Below are 23,126 nucleotides of genomic sequence, written 5' to 3' on the forward strand. Positions count from 1 at the left end.
TTCCGCAGTATTTCTGCATGGCTAATGTTGGCCCAGCCATTTTTTTCCATGACACACAAAAGGTTTTGTGGAATAAGCACATAATATTATCCATTTCCTGTAGCTGGATGGAATCAGACATCATCAGAATAATGTAGAATGGGTGCAAGGGCAGGCTGGTTTGAAAAGTGTCGGAGCTGAAGCATGAATTGGTATTCTTTTAATTTACATATAAAATGCTTACTAAAGGGCAGCTTACAGGTGCATTTTAATAGACTGTTTATGTGACTAGGTTTTCATAAGCCAACAATATGGGACAAAATTGTTGTTTGCTCCAACAAGTTGATGAAACATATGCAAATATGCTTTAAAGTAGAACTCAGATCCAAGTCCGTAATTTTGGGAGGTATTTACTGTGTCACATGCCTAAATCCATTGGGCAGTTCTGATACAAAAGCAAGCACCAGAACCATAATAATGATGTAAGCTGCTTCAGAGTGCACATCCCTAATCTTCAGGCTTGTTGTACAGTTTGGAGCGCCTTTTAGCTGGACTGTTTGTCCTGTGGATCACCAGCACTATACTCATTCAAAGAGGGGCATACAGTATGTGCTATCATTCAGAGCAATCCTTCAGAGCAATTGTTTATCTGAAAGGCAACAGTACTTCCCACCTGTACGCTGTGCTGGTTGACTCTGAAAGCAGAATGAAGACCACCTGTACTCATCACAAGGTACAGGACTTTTACAATGAGACTCAGGTCCTGGTGTTAACAGTGCATCGGTAAACTCTCAGCAGTGGATTTCACATATCTAATACGTGTACACAAGCTGGGCAGTGCCAAACTGTAGGTTGCAAGTTTAAATCCTCATTGCAACATGGTTGTTGTGCCAGGAACTAAACTTTGCTACTGTATATTAAGGTGTTTAAAGATATTTAAAACCACTTTGAATATTTAGCAATAATATGTACAAATGCGCAGATAGGCACACAGTCTCTCTGGATGTGGTAGTCTGCTTAGAAAATCACGTAATGACATGAAACAAATGACAGATTGGGCCTCAAATCTTACAAAAAAAGAGGCCTGGGACCTGCCACTCAAATTCAAACTGCTTTATTTCTGTTGCATCTTTTGCCAGGAAATTTCCCCATATTCTATTCAGGTGGCATCAAAGACAAATGTCTGAAGCTTAACGCAAGGACTAGACGACGACGATAAAGCTAAAGATAAAATTACATCCGAGTGAAAACAGACTGATAACGAGAGATAAGGAAATGACAGCAAAATAAGGAAACATTACTTCAGAGCAACTATATTTCAATCTTCAGATAAAGTGTTCAATCATAAATACAGCTTTGTACGTACAGTGCAGGTTGATTTGTTAAGGTTAAATAAATTGCTTAAATTAATTAAGCATGGTACATTGTATACAAGCAAAATGCAGTTGTTCCTTCTGTTCCATTTGTTAGAAATAAAATCGTTGGCTAAATGTCAACATCGACAGAAAAATAGCTGAAAAAATGTTAAAGATAATTGTGTATTTCCTCAAAGTATGGATGAAAAGGGTAAGCTTAAGATATGGTAAAACTTATTTGCAGGCCAATCAATTCAAGGAATAAGTAACAAAGTAAATGCCACCGTCAGAATGCATCCTGAATGCTAATAGAACATCTGAGATGTCTGACTGAATGCTGTAGCTTTGTGGGTTTGCATGAATAAAGCTGAAAAATGTTCTTTTGATGGGAATGCAGGCAGATACTATTGCATTTAACATTCACCAGCTTGTCTGTCTCCACTTTTTCAGTTGAAGAGACCGTTTCAAAATGCAAAGATCTCTTTTTGTGCCTTTGAATGGGCTCTTTTCCCTGACATCTGTCCGATCGTGGCAACAACTAAAGTTTCGTACAATAAAGTTGCGCACTTCACTCAAATGCCGCGTTTTGATCACTGTAACTAAAAGAAGCACAGTAAATTATTCATCATCTCAGGATTCTCATTATCACCCACCATAAACACAGAAATAAGGATGCAGGAAGCATGGCACTGCTTTCTTTAGATATCTATGGGTTTGTGAACGCGGAAATGTATAACCTAAGCAAATTTCCTCACCTGCACAACAGCAAGTGTCTCCATGGGCACTGAAGAAAACGATCTGGGATATCATTGGTCAGCACTTCCACAGCACTCTATCTCTGCACCTTAATCAGTGACATCACTGCAGTTCTTATTTTACAAAATTCCCTTTGAGGAACTCTCGCTGCTTGGCACCATGATCAAGTGGGTCATCGCAACCAACTACAAGATCATGTTTGCATTAAATTGTGTTGAATAGATTTTTTTTCTCACCTTCAATGCATTGTTCTTTATGAACAGAATGAGCATGCATGTGAGTGTGGCTATAGTGTTACTATATTTGTCTTCATTGCCCTATATTATTATGAATGGCCTCAAGATAAATTGGGATTGAAAATTATAGTCCTACCCTGTGTGTGTGTGTGTGTGTGCATCTGTGTGCGTGTCTGTGTGATGTGGCTGCATGTGCATGTTTTTGTGTTTTGTTTGTCTAAAATGTCTAAACTGTGTCATCATCAGTCTGTCAGAGCCAAAACTACCATAATTGAAATGGCACAGATCCACTGATTTGCCATTTTGCTTTTTGTTGAATTTACAATCCAGGCTTTTATTGGAATTATAAAAGATTGTGAGCTCAGGCTCTTAGAGCAACTGACACTGCATTTGGAGCCCAGCGAGTGGTCATAAATGGCTTTGTTGTGATTTCCATTGCCCAAAATAAGACAGGCTGGCTTTATTTAAGCACTGAAATAGCCTCTTTTCATTTACAGACTGAGTGAGTTAACAGTTTGCATACCACCATACCTTACACGAGCTTTCCCATGCCCTCCCACATGATATTCAAATGCACTGAACCATCCAAAGACTGGCTCATTTCGGCTTAGGTTCTGTCACCAAATGAGCTTCAAAATCTACATTCAATGAATAACTGAAGTCTAGGTTCTGCATCACGGGATGTATTATGCTATACAACATAAGTAATTTCTGAAACAATGGTCATGTTTAATGGTAAACTAGCAATGTAAATGATAGGTACACATGACTGAGTTCACACAGACAGTTAGCAATCAGTACCTGACAGCTTCTCCTATGAGGGTTCCAGCAAGATCAGTGTAGTATTTGCACCATGTCCTTAGTGCCTATGGTGTAAGCCTACAGGCAGCATCGAATAAAACAACCATTTAGTTCAGAAAGTGACAGCCATCAGTCATATTGCAAAATATCACTGCAGCAATAGCCCTCCTGAGTCCATTTCCAAGTTTCAAGCCTACTTCTCAAAGCCTTTTACATCTAACACATGAAGAACCATCTTTGTTTAGCATAGATACTTAGTTTTAGGAGCAACGTGCTGACATCTCATAAGAGGAAATAAATCCATTTTTATGCGCAAGACAGCATTTCCTGAGACAAGTTCCATGTAATAGTCAAGTGACAATGCCTAGCTGTTGTTGGGATATAGAGAGCCTGTGGCCCTGTGCCTAGGATTGTTTTGGTAGGCCTTGGTTTAAATTTAGACTCTATATTGCCAGAGGGTTTGTAAATGGTAAATGGACTGCATTTATATAGTGCTTTTCTACCCATTTGAGTACTCAAAGCACTTTACAGTTATATGCCTCACATCTACCTACCAGTGACAGAGGCTGCCATACAAGGTACCAACTGGCCACAAAGTGGGAGCAGTTTGGGGTTCAGTGTCTTGCTCAAAGACACTTTGACATTCTGCCAGGGAGAGCCAGATTCAAACCAGGGACCTTTCAATCCCCAGTTGACTGCTCTACCTCTTGAGCCACTGTCACCCCAGTTGTAACACTGTCTCTTGATCAATGTGTGTAGTCTTCTATTTTATAACTGGATTAAGTTAATCAGCTCTGTAGACTGTATGACAGACTCTTTTCCCTTGTAAAAAATGCAGTGTGACTGGCATGTATAATCTATATAACCATTATTCCACAGACATGGCACATTAGGTATGTACATCATAAACACATAAAATACAATCTATGAGAAATATTACATATTACAATCAACAGCCCTTCTAAATACTACTATTTTTTGGTTGAGCTACTTTTACTTTCACTCAAGCGCTGTCTTTGAAATGATACTTCAAGCAAATTATCCCCCCCCCTAGGAAACAGTACGTTTTCTTGGCAGGCACTCATGGGGCATGTTGACAGCACTGTGTCTGCGTTTCAGAGCTTAGTATAAAAGAAGCACGGTAACTGAACGGGCATGAATACCGCCTGAAAGGACAAATCAGAGGGAAGAAGACTAGCAGCAGCTGCTCTCACGGATGAATGGAGCAATATTGCATCGAATCTGTATGAACCCTTTTCCCGACATACAAAAGTTGAGAGGAGCCAAGATGTAGCAGCCAAAGGCAGTTAAACGACCTATTAATTAATCCCTCTGCACAATATCTTCCACCACGGCGTGCCGGGCCCAAATGCACAACAGAGAATCGGGCCCCAACCACCCACTGAATGCAAATAGAAGATTATCTCTCCCTCCGGATCGACCACCGTGAGTACTGGTAGACAACCCCCGGTCTTTAAAACCGATAAAGGTTTTCTAGACATCACATCACCTTAATTATTGACTAGCTGGATATGATGTATGAGGTGGAAAACGCTCTCCGCTATTTAGACACGGGTCCTCCCCAGCTGTTCATTTAAGCCCAAAAGGGGTGCAAGGAGCTGGGGCTTCAAGGAACGGAGGCTGCCTTCCTGCCGGCGTGGAGCAGCCCCGGTTAGCGAGAGCCTGGGAGATTGAGCGATTCGATGCTTCGCGGCGACGGTATCGATCGGAGAAAAGTGAGCTGCATGAATAGGACGGGCATTGCTTTCCCCTCTCTCTCTCTCTCTCCCCCCACCTGGACGGTCTCTGCAGCGGGGAAACGCGAGCCTCAGAGAACACCACGTCTCTTCTTTCCAGGGCCAGGCTTTTTCTCGTCTCGTTACCCGTGCTTGCTTCTAACAAAGCTAGCTCATTAATATTTCATGCAGGGGGTTATCGATTCACAAGAAATACACATTTCATAGCTGCAAATGAATTAAGTGGCATCTTATTTTTCACTCTAGTCTAAATAAGACAGCCGAATCGATAGCGCATTTCTCCAACAACGAAACTAAAGACCTAAAAGCTCAGCTTTCTTCTGCAGAATTTTTTTTTTTTCCTAAATGACATTAAAGTTAAAATCCACTAATGTCAGGCATGGCCATCCTAAATTCAGTTTGGTAAATGTCCTCTAAGTGATACTGCATGTGTTCAGCATTTTACAACATGATGGGAGTTTCGGTAGTGAAATATGAGAACTTCTAATACTTTAACAGGTTGAGAGTGAAAGTGTGTGTGTGTGTGTGTGTGTGTGTGTGTGTTTGTGGGAGTGAGTGTGTGTGTGTGTGTGTGTGTGGGAGTGAGTGTGTGTGTGTGTGTGTGTGTGGGAGTGTGTGTGTGTGTGTGTGTGTGTGTGTGTGTGTGAGTGAGTGAGTGTGTGTGAGTGTGCGCGTGTGTGCGTGCGTGCGTGCGTGTGTGTGTGAGTGAGGAAGTGAGTGTGTGTGTGTGTGTGTGTGTGTGTGTGCGCATGTTTGAGGTGGGGGGAAGCTTCATGTTCCTGCATCGCACAGCCTAGTCCTCTATCTTGCTCTGTTTCCTCTTTCTCTCTCTCAATAAAGACCCTTGTTTTTTGTTGTCGTGATAGCATGGCCAGCAAACAGACTTCCAAAGGCCCAGTCTGTATGACTCAGAGCCCGCTTCCTACTCCTCCCTGGTTTGAAAGAATTCTCAATGTTACTCCTGTGGAGAGCAAGCTGAATGATTTACGTTGCAGAGGCCTCCAGAGAGCTGGAGCTCGGAGACACAACACGCCCTTATTTCGCTACAAATTAGGTTAATGATGCTCAGGAGAACCACAGTGAATCACCCTCATAATTGCTTGAAAAATAATTATGATGAAACTGCAAGCATAACTAAGTAGCAGTTGTTTTCATCACTTCTTTTGAGTTTTGGCTGTGACACTGGAGTCTTGAAATTATATATGCCCTAATCCCTTCTGCAATCCTGACCTATATTACTCAAGTACCCTGATATTATAAATACACACCAAAAATACGTAATTGTAGAAGATACTGAATACCATAAACTTAGAATTCAACTTCTGAAAAGTCCAAAACTCCTGTAAGTAGCCTTACCTAGCAAAGAAAAAACACTATAGCCATAGCAAGGCAAACTGAAATGTTACGCTAACCTGATAACATGAATTTAAAACCAATGGCAAGGTATCACATTAGATGGCTACCACTGCAAAAAGTTGTCTTCTTTTACAATATTTGGACTTGACAGGGGCATCAATCACATTTTATTAGGCACTGAATTTAGATGTCAAGATATTCAGAGTAGTTACACTGATACAAACCATCATACTGCTGAAATAATCTGCTCATCAAAGGTCAGCATGAGTTACACATATAAATACTACTGAGACATTAACTATTGGTTTCCTTTAAAGAGTGCTTAAAGAATTAAATGTCGGAATAACTGACAACCGAAAGTCACAATAATCAGATAACAAGTGACATCCTATTTTTCCAAGAAAGTAGTATATAAAAGCATACCTCTGGGATTTCACTGTCTTCACATCCTCTTTCTTCTCATAATTTCCTGTTTTCTATTACATTATCTTTAGTGCATTGGGAGTAGTCATCCGACTGTGGAGGACCATCTGGATCACTGTCCAAGCCTAGACCAACTCCACACCAAGTATGAAATATCCCTCTGTGTCACTTTTTGGAACATCAAAAAACTTCAAAACTGCTCCCACTGTTTGGGTTGGGTTGTGTGTGCTGGTATTTAAATAGGCTGTTTTCAGTGACCAATGAACTGTGGGTCCTACGGATCATATGTATTGGTGAAGGCCTTCGCCACCATTTTCTTCACCCCACCCCCCACCCCCCCTTCTGATTTCACAGTGTGGCCAGTGTCACACTGTGCTATATCACATTCTTACAACCCATTGATATTCCATCGCAGTCACAGTGTGAGAACACAGTGTAAGTAAATGCACTAATGTAGTTGTTGAAAGCAAGCAGGGGTTATGCTTCTCACAGCCCCACATACAGGTATGTGCATTTTGAAACAAACTGCAATAAATTATACATGTGACCCAGAGAACCCATTACCACACTCTTCTATGTTTCTGTGTAGAAAAAAAACAGCCTAAGTGTGTATAATAAGAATATTTCAAATTCCATTTTTTAGGTAACCAATAGATATGCATTAACTTTAAAAATCCCGATAGACCTGTCTCATGTAATTTCAAATTATATTTTTCTACATTTATATTTTGTCATTCAGCAGATGGTCTTATCCAGAGTCACTTACACATAAAATAGAACAAAGTACATCTAATAATTATTCTTACTACATCTAAAAAGTACTTACAAGTGTCAGAGTCTAATTTACCACACTTATTTGACTGCTGTATCATTTTTATTCGGACCAGGAATTAAAACCACCCAAAAAAAGAGAAAAAAAAATCATAAGATTCTATTTCAGGGGCAAACAGACAGGGAATCAATATTGCTTATCCTCCTCTCCCGCACTCTTCATTTCTCAATGCATGTCAGTCAATTCAAATATTTTTTTTTCCCCATTCTTGATGTGGTCCCATGGCTTTTTATTATTCAAACACAATAATGAGACAAGGGAAAAAAAAGGTTACATGACCTGTGTTGGCATTTATGGATTAAAAAATCCCAACATGAGTGCATCTAGTCCCATTGGGAGTGATGGTACTGTCAGATGCAAATACATACTGTAGAGCAACAGCTTTTGAAGGACACCATTGGGAGCCAAATGGATTCACAGTAGAAACTTCAATTAGTCTTCATGCCTTCTTTTGTCACATGACAAAACCCGACAGAAAGATGGTGTCAATGGATCGCCTCAACTTGATGAGCAAGTGACATTGCTTATATGTGCCTTATCAAATTGCCCGTAAACAACTCCCATTCTCATACCATTAGAAGATGCCAAAGCTCCCATTTTCTTTAGACAGAGAGCTGATCTCTGAGTGGCATGATTCTTTTCACTCCTTACATTTAATCTAGGGTGTTACAGTGGGTTGGAGACATGGAATAGCACACACTGTACCGCCTATTTTAAAGGCAACTGAAATATAAAATCAGGATTATGCTTGATGACGTGACCTTTTTACTTCACATATCTAGGCATATCCCCGTGGTGTTAAACAAGTCAGGAGCCACAACAACACTTAGACGCACCGCGGAATTTCGCGGAGGGCAAGTGCGTTAGTCAAACTGTGTCACTGTCTGTGCCCCGGTATTATGATGGATCTTAGAAAGACGAGTAGGTCACTCAACCAGCTGTACCTGCCGCCGAACGAGGTGGGGCGTGCAGCCTACGTGACTCGAATTTAGCTTTCGATTTTCCGTCCTCCTCTCCAAAGGAACAGGCAGTTGCTTTGAAAGTTTACCATATTTGGCATTTGCATTCTGATTGCAGTGGTTTCCCCTTGATCCGTTAACCCTAGCCGTGGTACAATTCAACAACCTGATACATGAAATGCAGAGGCGGTATCATTGACATTTGTGACATATAGATATTTTATAATTATGAATACTGATACCAAATTGAGATAAGAAGTTTGAATTTATACATACATATATACACACATACACATACATACTTCTACTATAAATCTGAGAAACATACATACATACATGTACTTCTATCATAAATCTGACAAAATATGTAGTCTATATGTTATATAAATCTTAAGCAATGACTGTTTCTTTTTCCATGAATTAAATCTATAGAAATATTTATTTCAAATAAGTGGTTTGATATTGTGAAAATAGCAACATTTAGATCTGAATGTTTCCAGGGCGAAATGTCAGAATACTGATGGCTACAGAATTCAATCAAACCTATTCGCGATGTTTATCATCATTCTGAAAAAAAAAGAAACACAATGTGGATAATCCAACTGAAAATTATGCAACTAAACTACTTTCTGACAGTTGCTTCAATGGCATATGTTATATATGCACATACATTTGCCTTTCAGTAAAGAAACAGCGTATTGCTACAGAAATTCAATAGCAAACACGATCCACTGCCAAAGTAACAATCTATTATACCTTTAGCTAAAGAGGACTGACATTAAATGATGGAGAATTGAATGAATTAAACGAGATTTCCATCAGAGTAACTGCCTGCCTGTTTTTTTTTCCTTTCTCTGCCTTATACAGTACTCTAACAGCAAAGTATTAGCAAAGGTGTGTATGTTGTTCGAACGTTACTATATTTATCATCATTGTCCTACATTAATGTGACTGCCCCAAGAAAAATTCCCCTTTGGGATTAAAAATTCTATTCATATATTGCTTCAGCGCGCGCGTGTGTGCGTTCGCGAGTTGTGTGTGTGTTCACTTTTTGCTACAGCTGACAGTGGAGCTATTTGCCGAGACTGATGTGCAATCATGTTTGCCGCTCCTCTAATATTTTACCGCGTGCATTTGGCGACCTCCAGTGTACAACAATTGAAAATTTTTGCACTGTATCCACTTCAACCTGAGAAATTTGTCACTACATTGCTTAGACTTGGGATAATTAATAATAGGAAGTATGCATTGTGCAATTCTTACCACGAAATACAACTACATATTTTCTGTGCTATCAATCCTGCAACACACTGATGATACTTTATTGCAACTGCCACGAATATGGATAGCGTACAACACAACTAATTTCGTGGCGTAGCAACAAAAATAGAAAAAAAGCGCTTAGCGTTCTAGTTAATCTCATGTAAAGGTACAGCTGTAACTATTTAATCATGATGCATCCGTCTAGCGTATGAATTTGGTATTGGCGTATTATACTACCCTATTTGACGAAGCATTATTTATATCATTCGAGAAACAAATTACAAAAGTCGGAATCTTACCTGCGTGCAACAATCCGTTTTATCCACATTTTCTCGACAATAATTCCGAATCAGTCCTTTAGGTATCCGCCCATTTATGTACGTTCCCACAAATGTCGATAGTCGTAAATAAAACAGTCAAGTTAAAGACCTTATTCCAGGCACCAACGAAGCCAGCATTCTCAGCTTCTGCCCCTCAGAATATCGGACATGGAAATTACTCCGAAAATGCTGCCGATCCTCCCACAATACACAAATGCCGAGAAGAGACGAGACAAAATATCTGGATCATATGGACTTCTGGTGTTTTCTCTCACTGGCCAGGTTTGTTTTATATTTCAACTGAGCGGAGTGTATGAAGGCATCCGAGGTGTTCCCCGCCAGGTGCTCTTCTGTAAGTTATTCAATGCAAGGTGTCTTCTGTCCACTGGCTTGTGTCGATCAAACTTTAGATTAATTCAAAATTAAAGGACGTACTCCTCTGCCAAGTCCAAAAAAGCCATGAAAAATGACAGCAAAGCGGGAAGGTGAATCGTCGCCATCCCTTGTGGCTTCAGTTAGGAAATGACCACGCACTTCTCTGGATAATTTCTCAAATGCAGAATAATGGCATACTGAGAGAAATGATTGATAGAAGTAAAATTAAAAAGTTAAAAAGAAAAAAAGTGCGCGTACATTTCACTTCAGTGTATGTTTTAACGCAGACCCAAATTCGACAGTTCGCATGTTCTTGTATTACACAAAACAGGTTTCTAAACAATGACAAACAAAAAAAGAAGCGAGACAGCGTTCAGCTCAGTACGTTTTTGCAGAGTGTGGTTCGTGGAGGCGAGATGCCTAACGCGGTGAGAGAAAGAGGGAAAAAATCATGCAGTTATCATTTGTAGAGACAGTGCAATGTTATCACCCCGCGCTGCATCTTGCTGCCTCTCTCTGCCTCTCTCCGTTTCACTAACAACCTGCCAGTCCAGTTTCGGCTGACACTCTTGTGACGTCATTTTAAAGTAAAATATGTAATATTGCTAGATCCCCCACGCTGAAACCACCACCTTCCCAACCCCGTCGACACACAGTTATGCACAGACCCAAAAACGCATATTCCCTCAACACTTTCAAAACTCACGCAACCGTGACACGAGCCGAGCTTATTAATAAAGTAGGAGCCACCCGACAAGTTGGAAATTGCTCACAGAAACCTCAAAGCGTGCTTCGCGCAAAGGAAGCATAGCAAGTTCTATTACATCTCAAGGTTCCTAGCGCCGTGCAAGAGCTGCTTCGTCGACTAAGAATTCCTGTTTGTTATTTATCGGATCATCACGCAAACATGTTTTCCCAATTTCTGTTGACCTCACCAGCATCTTAACATCCTGAGTACGCTTGTATTTTTTAAAGTTACATTAATGTCATTTTTAGAAATCTAATAGAAAAAAAATGAATAATGCTCCATAATTGCACATGCTCCTCAATATCGCACAGACATGTCTGATTACATAGATTCCTTTGGATATGATGAAGGATCTGACGTCGAAAACGTAGCCACGGAATGGAGAGCATTGGCTTTAAATATACGAATCAGATGAAGCGTTCATTTCGTGAGTGAAACAGACTATAACGGCAAACCTGCTGTGTATATATGGCCTTCCCAGCATCCTGGGGGTTCACCGCGAAAGACGGATCCTTCATTGTGAGTGGCCACGGAGAGGCGATGCAGAGGTCCCTTTTGTACTCCAATCTTACCTGAAAGCAGATGCAAAATGAGGGGCTTATTGATGCCTACAGGTTCGATAGGGGTCTGACTTCCTAACAGAATGGAAATCTCAAATAGTTTCAGTTATGTTTCCGTATCAATAATACAGATTTAATCAGAACAGGGTATACTGTACGCAGCATGAAAATGGGTCCAAACCTCTAACATTTAGTGAAGACTATTGGTCTTGTATTCAGCTCACTGAATGCTTGTCATAGAAAGAAAATTACAGTCCTTTTATACATGCATGTAATTTAAAAAGTAAATGACTTTTGTTTATTGTTAATTAATAGAGTGAATAGTGATTTAGTGAATTAATTGGTCATGCGTGACTGGCTGGAGTATGGTTTAGCCACACTGTTGCTTAAGTGTTATATTGCTTCATTAGTCTGAGAGATGATTGGGCAGAGGTTATCAGGTGATTTAAATTGTTGGCAGTGAAAGAAAGAAAAGGGCCGAACCACTTAGGAACCAATATGTCACAGGTGTCAAGATAACAAGATAACTTTTTTTGTCATTGGTATCATAGAGGAGGACTAAATTAGCAAACTGTTGTTCACCGTCTCAGCTGTTCACCGTTCTGGCTATTCACATTCAGTTACACATATACCTACAAAAGATTCATACAGGTACTGTCAGGAAAACTGCAACTCACCTTTTGTAGCATTCACAGTGCTATTTCTAATGGATATTACATAACTACATTTAATTTTTTCTGCATGTATCAACTATAGGGTTAATCCTTGCTGTCCTAGTCTAACTTCCAGGACACCTGTGTCACAAAAATGTTATTTTGATAAGCAAAGTATATTAGTTGTATGTACTGTATGTATCTTTCTTGATTTTCACAAGGTTTTACATTCAACGGGTAGAATGTCCTCATCACCAGCTCCCATCAACCTCTGACCAATGAAGTGACATGGTGCTCATGCAAGGGTCAAAGCCCCTCAATGATACCACAGTTAGTCTTGGAAGATAAAGCGGTCAAATTATTGTCAAAACATTTAATCACTATTCAAACTCCATATGCTTTGTTTTTCTGAAGAAAAAAAATGTGCATCTCGTGCTCAGTATAATAAACAAAGTCAAAAGTAATGTAGAGAAAATTAATACTTTATGAAGGGGTTTGATTTGAGGGCCAGAGGGAATAATACTCTAATTGCAGATGATTGTCTTTGTCAAAATAAGACAAACGCATGGTTGTTTTGGCCTGCAAAATCTCCCCCTAAAGACTTGGGTAATGGCTGCTTCATCTCTTCAAGATATTGAACAAGGGAAGAAAAACAGTTACTGCTCCAGTTCTCATTAGTGGCAAGGGGTTTGCTGTGGTCTTCAATTGAAATACATAAATCTGGTAACCACTTTGAGCGCTCCAGGAAAATAAAAAGGTCACTCTTTCACTCGCCTTCGGGGTGCAACATGTGGTCCACAGGTCAGCATGTAGTCTCCCTCAGCCATGACGCCTCCTTTTCCCAGAGTCTTTAATTAGCAATACAGCATATGCCTGACAGCAGATCAAGTGTTGCCCTCCTAACACCAGACTGAGTGAGACAATGAAGGAGGCCGCTTTCAAAATGTTTCTTCAGCGAAATTAAGAAAGTAAACTCCCCTCCTCCCCCCTCATTAAAGCGTTGCTGGTTGCCGCGGCGCGTTGGGCATAGAAACGACACGCCTCTGCGAGCAGCCGTCAGACGCTCTCAGGCAGATGGAGGCTGCCGTCTGTGTCAGAGACAATGGGGTAAAAAAAAAAAAAAAAGAAAAACACATTTCCTGTTGGAACATCACAGATTGCTCTGTGTCACTCAAACTTGTGGTCATGGTTCAACATCGAGCAATCGTAAACCGCAAGCTTGTAATTAAACACCTGCCGTGGAAGACGTTTGCGACCGAGCTTACGAGTGACAGCAGACAATTTTGGGTAGTGCGGCAGGCTCTTCATAACGCCTGTGAGTTCCACTCAGATGCATTCAGAGTGAGATCTTTAGCTCAGGCAAAGAAATTTCAGTCTCTCCTTATGCGTGCTCATGGCAGATTCTTGTGGTTAAGCCAAAAACAGGGAAGACAAGCAGTTTATTCATAATACTATCCTTGTCATCACAGATACAATATAAAGCCAGGTCGAAAAAATTATGATAATGATAAATAAATAAGTAAACTTGGACAAAGCCCCAGACTTTGTAATTCTTTGTAGGGAACAAAGAATTAAATTAGAATAGAAGGAGTCTGGGTGCTATGTAACATTTATGAACCAGTAGGCCAGTCATTAGGCCTATACTTTGTGTCTGCATGTCAGATGAACAGAGCCCCTTATGTTTATAGCAGGAATACTGATAACTAGAGCTGTTAACAGATGTAACTGAATATTTTACAATTCAGTATAAACTTTGGAATAATAATAAAAGCAAATGTTTAATAGCTTAAAAAAATGATAAATTAGCATTTTTGAGTGCCACAAACCAGTGCTCAAGATGTAAGATCAGTAGTTTGTTGATTCGCAATTACATAGATGTAGCCATGCAGTTTGTTTTGACTCACAAATATATTTGCTTAAATAAATATGCTTTTAAAAACTGATTTACTCCTCATGGAACAAACAATAATACACTCCACAATATACTCCCTACAATATACAAATGCCTAAAATGCATTGACTAATTACTAAAGTGGGAAGTTCAACTAATTCAGCCATTTGAATTGAACTGAATTAAGAAAAGCTTTGAGGGATAACGACTTAGAGCCATTCTTCTTTAAGACTGACAGGAATGAGTATGAATTTGATTCTCTGCTTGTCCAAGCCTGAGAGTGAATTACACAAGCACACAGCTCCCTCTTCACAGCTTGACCTCTTCTTCAACACTTGACTCTATCTATTGCATTACTGTGTACTTGTTACTTCCCAGTTGCATATAAATAGCTTGGAGAGTAAGTTGCTCCACTGTAACATGGCACCAGATTAATCTAGGGAATTTTGTGTTCTTTTGGCTGAAAATCACTTGTCCTTAAAATGACATTTTTTATCGAATCTTGAGGGCAGTGTATTTTAATGCTGCTGTGATGGATAACATATTCACATACTGTAGGTATTGAGATTTTGTTTACACGTAAACGTTATTGAGATTGCCAAGGAAGCTATTTCTGAAACATACATGTTTGTTTGTGTCTACCCCTAAAATATAATTATTAATCACTCTGATAGAATTTCAGACAAAAAACTAAAATATTACATTTACAAGATAGTTATACTGTTGACAGCTAACTACACGCTCCGAACACAGGCCAGGAGCTAACCTGAAATTGTTGCTACTGTAACAAGCTGGGTGTCCCAGTTAGAGAGCAAATACAGATTTATCTAAATTTAACAGTATAATATTTATGGTGCATATGTTATTGTGGTGGCTCATAGTGGTACTGAAGCCAGCAGGAGACACACAGGTGCATTATGGCTAAGTAATTTTTGGTTGTACTTTCAGCACAGGGTATATGATTATTTGTTAAAAAGTGGTACTATCAGGCCTGGTGCTATGGGGGTGCATTTCACCCCCAGATATCCCGATATCTACATAGTATTTATGACTTTTTTCACCCCCCTTTTCACTTTTTTATATGATCAATATATAACTTTTGAATCTGAAACGATCACTTACTAATACAACTGCCCTTTTGCTTGTTGGGCACAGTGCTTCATGAATACAGATTTTAGAGTCGTATCGTGGAACCAACGGGGTCGCTCCTCTCAGACACAATCCCTGTCTATACTGGATCCACAGTGGTGGAATGAACTCCACACAGGGGTCAGGAAAACTGAATCACTGGCCGTCTTCCGACTTACCTCTTCAGACTGAATCTCGGTTTCACCTCAGTCCCTGCCCCCTAACACCTGCTACTTGTAGTACTTGTTGTTTATTTTATGTTGTGATGTATTATGGATTCTGTGTTTTAGAGACTGATGTATGTTAGTATACTTGGCTTCCCTTTTCTGGTCAGGTTGCACAGGTTAACTTAGGTTTGGGCATGAATAGTGTTATGCTGACAGTCACTGGTCTGGGAGTGTTGTTAGCCTGGTCTGATATTGTTGCTCATTCAACTTGAATGGATACACTTATGTTCTATTATGTTGGAAGTCACTCTGGATAAGAGTGTCTGCTAAATGAACATAATGTAATGTAATGAATAAATATTAATATATATCAAGGTAGTCTTATGAATGTGACAAACATGCATTGAATATCTTGTATATGTAATCAAAACTGTTCTATTTTTTTCCTTAAAATAATTTATTGTGTAAAGACGTCTGCTTCCACACTTGCTTCCACTTCAGCATAAGCATATAGAATTTTCACTACAGTAAAAATATAACAATTGAATATAATCTAAAATCATATCAGTGGGTTGTAATACTCAATATTACACAGCACTGCAGACAGTACAGTATGTGAGTATGTGCAGTTTGTATGTAGCATGAATTGACAAGCACCAGGATGATCCACACCAATTTCAAGGTCTCAGTACGAACAAATACAGGCATGTTTTATTTTTTATTACTCTCTCTTCATGCCCATGTTGGTATGAAAGTGCGTTGTAATTTATCATTGGCCAAGTCCTGAAGAATTCCTTGTTTAAGAGGTGGCTCATATGCAATAGCTTGGGATAAAGTGTTGTTCTTCCCAGTTGTTACTGTCTGTTGGAATGTTGGATGTATAGTCCTGTGCCACAGTTAATTTGCTTCAAATATGCCACCAGTAAAGCTCTCTCAGTTTAATTATGTGGGCTAAAGGTCATGATACATTAAATGCCAGTTTACAGTGAACCACAAATTAAAGGTATGAACACACCATATAATGTAATGTCCTTTTAAACCTTTCCATTGGAGGAAACTGCACAAATTGAACGATTAAAAACATTTTAGCACAGTTAAGATATTCATCTCTAGTTCTATCCTCCTGATGCACATAAAACCATGAGTTGTAGGGAAATGCATGTGTGTGTGTGTGTGTGTGTGTGTATGTGTGTGTGCGTGCATGTAAATATTATTAGAAAATGTGAAGACTGGACTGGTTTTACAATAGTGCAATAAGTTCATAATTCAAATAATACTTTTTAGTATGTCACAGGATGATCTCAAAATAAGATAAAAAGTTTTTTTGTTAATTGAGAATGGATTGATATGAATGGAGTTACAGCATGTGGAGTTTGCAGATAGAAAAAGTGTTGCGGCATGTGGAAACGTTACCACATTCATTGCTGTAATAGAAATTTTCATTTGCATATACTGTAGCAGAGAGTTTCTCTAAAAAAAAAAAAAACACAAGCCAGGAATCTCGTCAAGACAACATTTTGTATACCACAAATCCCTGTAAAGTTCAATTTCAAAGCATTAGATTCTTGAAAGACAGCAGAATTGGAGAGATTAAAAGTGCTGACTGCACTTTAAATTTTCAAATTCTCAATTACTTTGCAGCTGTTACAGGACAGGAACAGGATGAGAGAGGAGTTTTTAATATATGCTAAAACTCCCTATGTGCACACTCATAAACACACACACACACACACACACACGCACACGCGCACGCACAAGTATGCGCATCTCACACAAAGCAAAAATACAACAGAAAACAATCATAACAGAAAAACAGACTTTTATGTATTAGCCAGAAAAACACCCTGGGAATGATAACAGATGGGCTGAATAGGGAAGAGCAAACGTCACCATCTCAGATTCCATTTGGGATGGGTGGTACACCTGCCAAACAGACATAAATTAAACATTGTGTCACAGGGACATAAAGAATGATTTCTGCATACACCATACAGTGTCACGCAAGAACACCACTACGACTGCACAAACCGTAAGTGTAATGACTGCCACATGGATGAAGCCCTACTTGTAGGCAATACCCTTTATGCATAAATATATTTCCATCCCAGAAATGAAACACCACCTAATAAAAAACATACTTTCAGAATCAGCAGTGATCATAATAGTTATAATTACCAAGCATGTACAATAATTGTTGTATTAGTAGCTTGTTTTGATATATGACTGTATCTAGACATATTGGTGGTAGGCAACGGGTTTGCATGTGATTTTGATATTCTGATTTTCTAGCCTGCTTGTAAAAAGGCCAAAACACCCTCCATGAAAAGACACATTGTTCCCATTGGATGATGGCCCACTGTAGTTCAAGAACCAGTCAAATTAACACAGAATCTCACATAGCACATGTAGTTCATTTTAATTTAACCAAGATAAATAGCATCTGTTTCCAAAATGCAGTGTAGATGTGATCTCTTTAATAACTGTTAATTTTTCAAATGCATATATTGCTACATCACTGTGGCTCCAAGACTGGACAGTCTTCACATTCTCCTCCTTTCTTGGTTTTGCAGGGGGAGAGACTCAGACACTTGGCATGCACCACACATGACTTGACATTTCCATTTACTGTAGTTCTGCCCTGGAATTTTATCAGCTGTATCGATTCGATAAATGACCTGGTATTTTACTCACCCATGCATCTTTGATTGGAATGACACATTTTTTTTCTCTCTCTCATGAATGGTCCTTACATAAGAATGACACAGAAAATGACATATCACTTTTCTGTGCAGTCTATTGCTGCTCCATTTATTGGCGCTGAGCACCCAAAAGCCACGTTCCACCTTAACTGTACCATGTGGCACAGGGTAAAGCACAGGCCAAATATTACCTAAATTACAGGATGAATTCCTTTTCAGTACCATTTATATGCTGAAATGTAACCACTGCTTCACTGAGAACCGTAGCGCATAATGATAACCATATTGGCTAAAATGTTTCATGTGTTCATTCCATTACAGTAAATCTGAAGAACTCTCATTAAGGAGTGAGGGAGACACCATAAGTACAAAGGTTCACGGTTCAATATATCTGAATTGGATGTTGTCCTTAAAGCTGAACACCAAAATTAATCAAGCGTGACCTTTTTTTCAGGTTCTTACAGTAAAGACTGGCTTCATTGTTTCATTTGCTTCAAGAGAAATCACATTTCACTTACACATTGCAAGCTGAATTTGGAGCTAGGTTCTTGGGGGAAGGAATATGCTTGGCCTCTGAGATCAACAGGTTAGTAAGGGGGTATTCAACCCTATCAGTCTTCATATTTTTAGTCATGCAATCTTGATTACTTATTATTGGGAGCAAAAAAGGAAATCATGCTGTGGTGGTGCATGTTTTTATCCCTATTAAGCACTATTTGGCGTTTTAAATTTGTGGGGTTTCTCTGCAGGCAAACCCATGATCTTAGTGTGTATGCTTTGATGTTAGGACATACCATACCATACATCATGCTGATTGCATGTTAAAGCTATTTCTGCCCTGGGTGGAGGTACCCTCATTTACAAGAAGGTCAGTTCATTAATCTCTTTATCGAAACATAACAAGGGCAGCTCCAAATTTAAGGAAAATAAAATGCATTTGGTCTTGTGCTCCACTGTGCTTTTTGCTAAGCCTGTGTACACAGCTGACTTTGTCATTTGTTTGTACCAAATCCAGCTTTTTACTCGTTGTTTGTATCAGTGTTTTTTGGCTAATCAGACAGTCGTTTTAACCTCAAATAAACCTATTTGATCAATGAGCCTCTTTTTTTTATGCCTCTTCAACTTGTCTGCGGTCGACCGGATAATGGAAAAGTTGTGTTTTATTTGCATCAAGTAGGCTTCTTCTATTTGACTCATTCCTGACTGCGGCAGCTCTCACTTACTTGATGACCCAATTTCCTACATTAAAGTACAGAGGAGAATAGCACACCCACATCTTCCTTCACACACTCACACACACACACACACACATCAATCTGTGGGGTTTCGCTTTAATTCCTGCAGTCCTACATTATTTAAGTGCACTTCGCGGGGACCCCAAAAGACGAGCAGAGGGAGTCTTTGAAATCGCTGGGGCGTCCTGGCAAACATAAGGAAGGTTGCAGCCTCTGCGTGGGGGCCTGACTCAGGCTGTTGTGGCACAAGCTGTCAGCGGCACCAGTCCGCTCTGCAGTGGGCGGGAGGGGAGGGCGATCAGACAAACCGGTCAAAACGGATAAAATACCCTGGCAAGCCCTGGATGTTCAGAGAGAGAAAAAAAGGTTGCACTTTGTATTGACGGTTTGAGAAGGAATAATAATGAGATGCGCTTATATAACGATTTGCATGTCTGCGCTGGCCACAGACTGAAGGGTCCTTAAGCACTTCATAACTCTGGAAGACGAATGCCTTCAAATGCCAATAAAAGCTTCTGAATCAGTGCTTAAGCATATTATTGTTCATTCCAGTGCCAGATTGATATCAAAGGAGTGCGGTGTGGGGTGGGGGGCGGGGGGTCATGACAGCTCTATAAATGTATATTCAAACAACACGCTTTTATCTTATATATTTCATAGTGACACCACTGTGTGACTGTGTGGAGGCAAGAGTCCTAATTTCTCCGCAAAGGTTGTCAGAAAGATAAATTTACCTGCTTTGCAAGACCAGATAAAGAGGTGCTGGATAGGAGGAGGTGTGCAATAGCACATGGATGGCAGTTGCGGGAGCTTCTTATTAAAACGGGCGCTGAATGAGGAGTAATGATCTGATATGGGAGCCTGGGGTATTTAAAAAGGAGAACAAAAATGATCCTCAGGAATGCTATAATGTCTGTTTTAACGCCATGAAAATGAAAGTTGTTTTGCATGCAGTGCATGAAATTCGCAAACAGGCAGGGAACATACAGTATCATAGGTGATCTGTACAAGCTGGATGTGTGTGTGTGTGTGTGTGTGTGTGTGTGTGTGTGTGTGTGTGTGTGTGCGTGCGTGTATGTCTGTTTGCGTGTGTGTGTGTGTGTGTGTGTGTGTGTGTGTGTGTGCATGTATGTCTGTTTGTGCATGTGCATGCATGCATATGTGTGTGTGTGTGTGTGTGTGTGTGTGTGTGTGTGTGTGTGAGTAATGATAAATTGACTTATGTCTGGAAAAAGTTTTACCAGACAAGCTGTTGCATACCCCTGCAAATGTAATTCCAAATGGTACTGATTGTGATTGATCCTTTTTGAGGGAGGAAAAATAATTGTTTGCAATATGGTTTTTCCCCAGTTTCTATAAAACCCATAATCACCCCCTTTCCCCCTTCCTTCCAGCACTGCACTGCACCTTAAGTGTGGCTTACCCACACATCATTTTTCGCAGAGCCATCAAATGTCCCACTGTATAATATTGGCCCTCTGATAATATCCTTTGAAGAAAGGGAGCTGCTTCTCATTTCACCTCATCCGCTATTGCTGTGGGAGCGACGGAGTCCAGGTGGCATGTACCGCCAGAATCATACCTCTGCTGAGGATTTGAAATATAACTCAATTAGCGGGCATTGCTTCACAGCCAAGTGTATAAGTTTATTGAGATAGCTCTCGGATCTACCTCCGGGAGGGGACTGCCGAATTAATGAATGGCATGGGCAGAATGTATCATGAGGAAGGGATAAGCAAGCGATCCCTGTCCCTCAATCAAGATGCAGGCTCTGGCAAACTTATTGGCGGCCTATTGATCCGCCTGCCAACTTCATGGACTGCCGCAACTGACTTCTCCTCAGGAGAAAAGGAAAGGGGGCCCCCCCCCGATTCATTTGAGCGGTCACCCCCACCCGCACAATACAAATAGATCTCATTAGCGAATTTGGGGGAAAATAAATAAACGCAGGCTACAAAGGGCGTGTGGTAAACTGACCGTGGTGTGCAGGGAAGCAGGGATGGGGCATTGACTGTGTAAATCTGAATGGTCATGCATTCTCCAATTGAAAGTACTAGCACCATATGTAATTGAAAGTTACCCCAAGTGGGGGGGGGGGGGGGGTCGTGTTGAGGGTCAGGTGATGGGCTCATTTCGTCAAATTGCCATGGCACTTTGAGTTCTGAATGTAAGCAAGTACCCATGACATTTTTTTTCTTTCATATATAGATATATATATATTTTTTTCTTTCATCACAATTTTGCTGGTCAGAGGAACAAACAGAAATGTGTGAGGGACTTCAACTTGAGGTTACATTTAAAGTCCCCACAAGCATGCTATTTGTTCAACATAGATCGCATTTGCCACCCAATAATGACAATGTCTTCTTGACACATCTGAAGGTTCTGGGGATAAAACTGCAGGGAGTTGCCACCATCAGCTCTTATTTGATGGCTTGTCTGTATATGGTTAATGCTCAGTTGAATTTCACACTGGAATGTCTTACTGCCGGTTCACAGTCCTTGTTTATACCTCCAATGTACTGTACAGCGCTGTATGCTACTGCAGTATTAATGTCTTTGTCATCAAAAAAATGTGCATGTTGAGCAGGCAAATGCTGCCTATGCCTTAGCCATTAATATTTAATCTGCTGCTCAGAGGAGGCCAAGGAAGCTAATTTATTGAACTTCATAAAAGCAAATACACAGCAAAAGCTGTATTTGACGACAGTCAAAATGCTCAAAAATGCATTTGTGTTAATGTCATTTCCTGTATGCGGCCACATTGTAAGGAAGGGATATGTTTTATTTATTTACTGTAATAAAAGGGTCAGGCTATTTCATGCTACTGGAACAATAAAGAACTTCTGTTGATCGTAAATGACAGACTCTGGAATTATTGATTAACCAAAGTAATGTTTTCTTTTTTCCTGTGACATTGTTTGTTCACTGTGGCTGCATTCAAGGGTATTATTATGCTTTTTACTTTTAATGTCATTTTCAACAGTGTCCTCTGATTGTTTTCATTAGGTTCACAGTAACTTCAGTTCTCATATTGTGGCATTTCCCACTGTGAAGTCATAATAGACACAGTACAGGAAAATGTGATGCACTATTAATCAAACTGATTAAATGCTAGTATGCTGATTTTTTTTTTCATAAATATATTTTCAGTTCCTTTTTCTCCTCCAAATCCAACTATGTAAATTAAAAAAATGGAGCCCCATGGCTTCAGAATTAGTCTTGCATTCATAAGCAACCATGTACAACAGCACAGTAAATTAACACTGAGACTTACCGCAAGATTTACCCGGCCTACTTAAACTTTTATCAGAGATTGGAAATGTTCCAGATGACATTAATTATGGTAAGACAAACTAAATCGTGATGAGACCACAGCGGATGTAAATCAATTTATCTTCTTCATTGGTGTATCACAGTATTGATATGAAAGTTTAATTAATATTAATAATGGAACTCTTCTGTTTGAAAAATAGTACCATAGTTTGCTTTGTGATACATTGTGTTAAAGACCATGCATGGCATCCTTTCCCACTGAAGCTGAATACCTACTTACTCAAATGTTGTTTCACCAGAAGCAAAACACAAGGAGGTATTCATTTTGCTGACTAAGAAGCAGTCCTTGAGCATCTT

The 23,126-nt window shown here is 39.8% G+C and overlaps 1 protein-coding gene across 1 annotated transcript in view; it reads right to left on the minus strand.

Moving 5' to 3' along the window:
- ajap1 (adherens junctions associated protein 1) overlaps positions 1-10,926 on the minus strand; it is a 50,824-nt gene extending 39,898 nt beyond the window's left edge. The window contains exon 1 of the mRNA XM_036533792.1: positions 10,017-10,926. Within this exon, the coding sequence (XP_036389685.1) occupies positions 10,017-10,045 (29 nt within the window). The 5' untranslated portion in view covers positions 10,046-10,926. The remainder of the gene's footprint in view (positions 1-10,016) is intronic.
- Between the last annotated feature and the right edge of the window lie 12,200 nt (positions 10,927-23,126).

This window comes from Megalops cyprinoides, chromosome 7, assembly GCF_013368585.1.
Source record: "Megalops cyprinoides isolate fMegCyp1 chromosome 7, fMegCyp1.pri, whole genome shotgun sequence".
Taxonomy (NCBI): Eukaryota; Metazoa; Chordata; class Actinopteri; order Elopiformes; family Megalopidae; genus Megalops; species Megalops cyprinoides.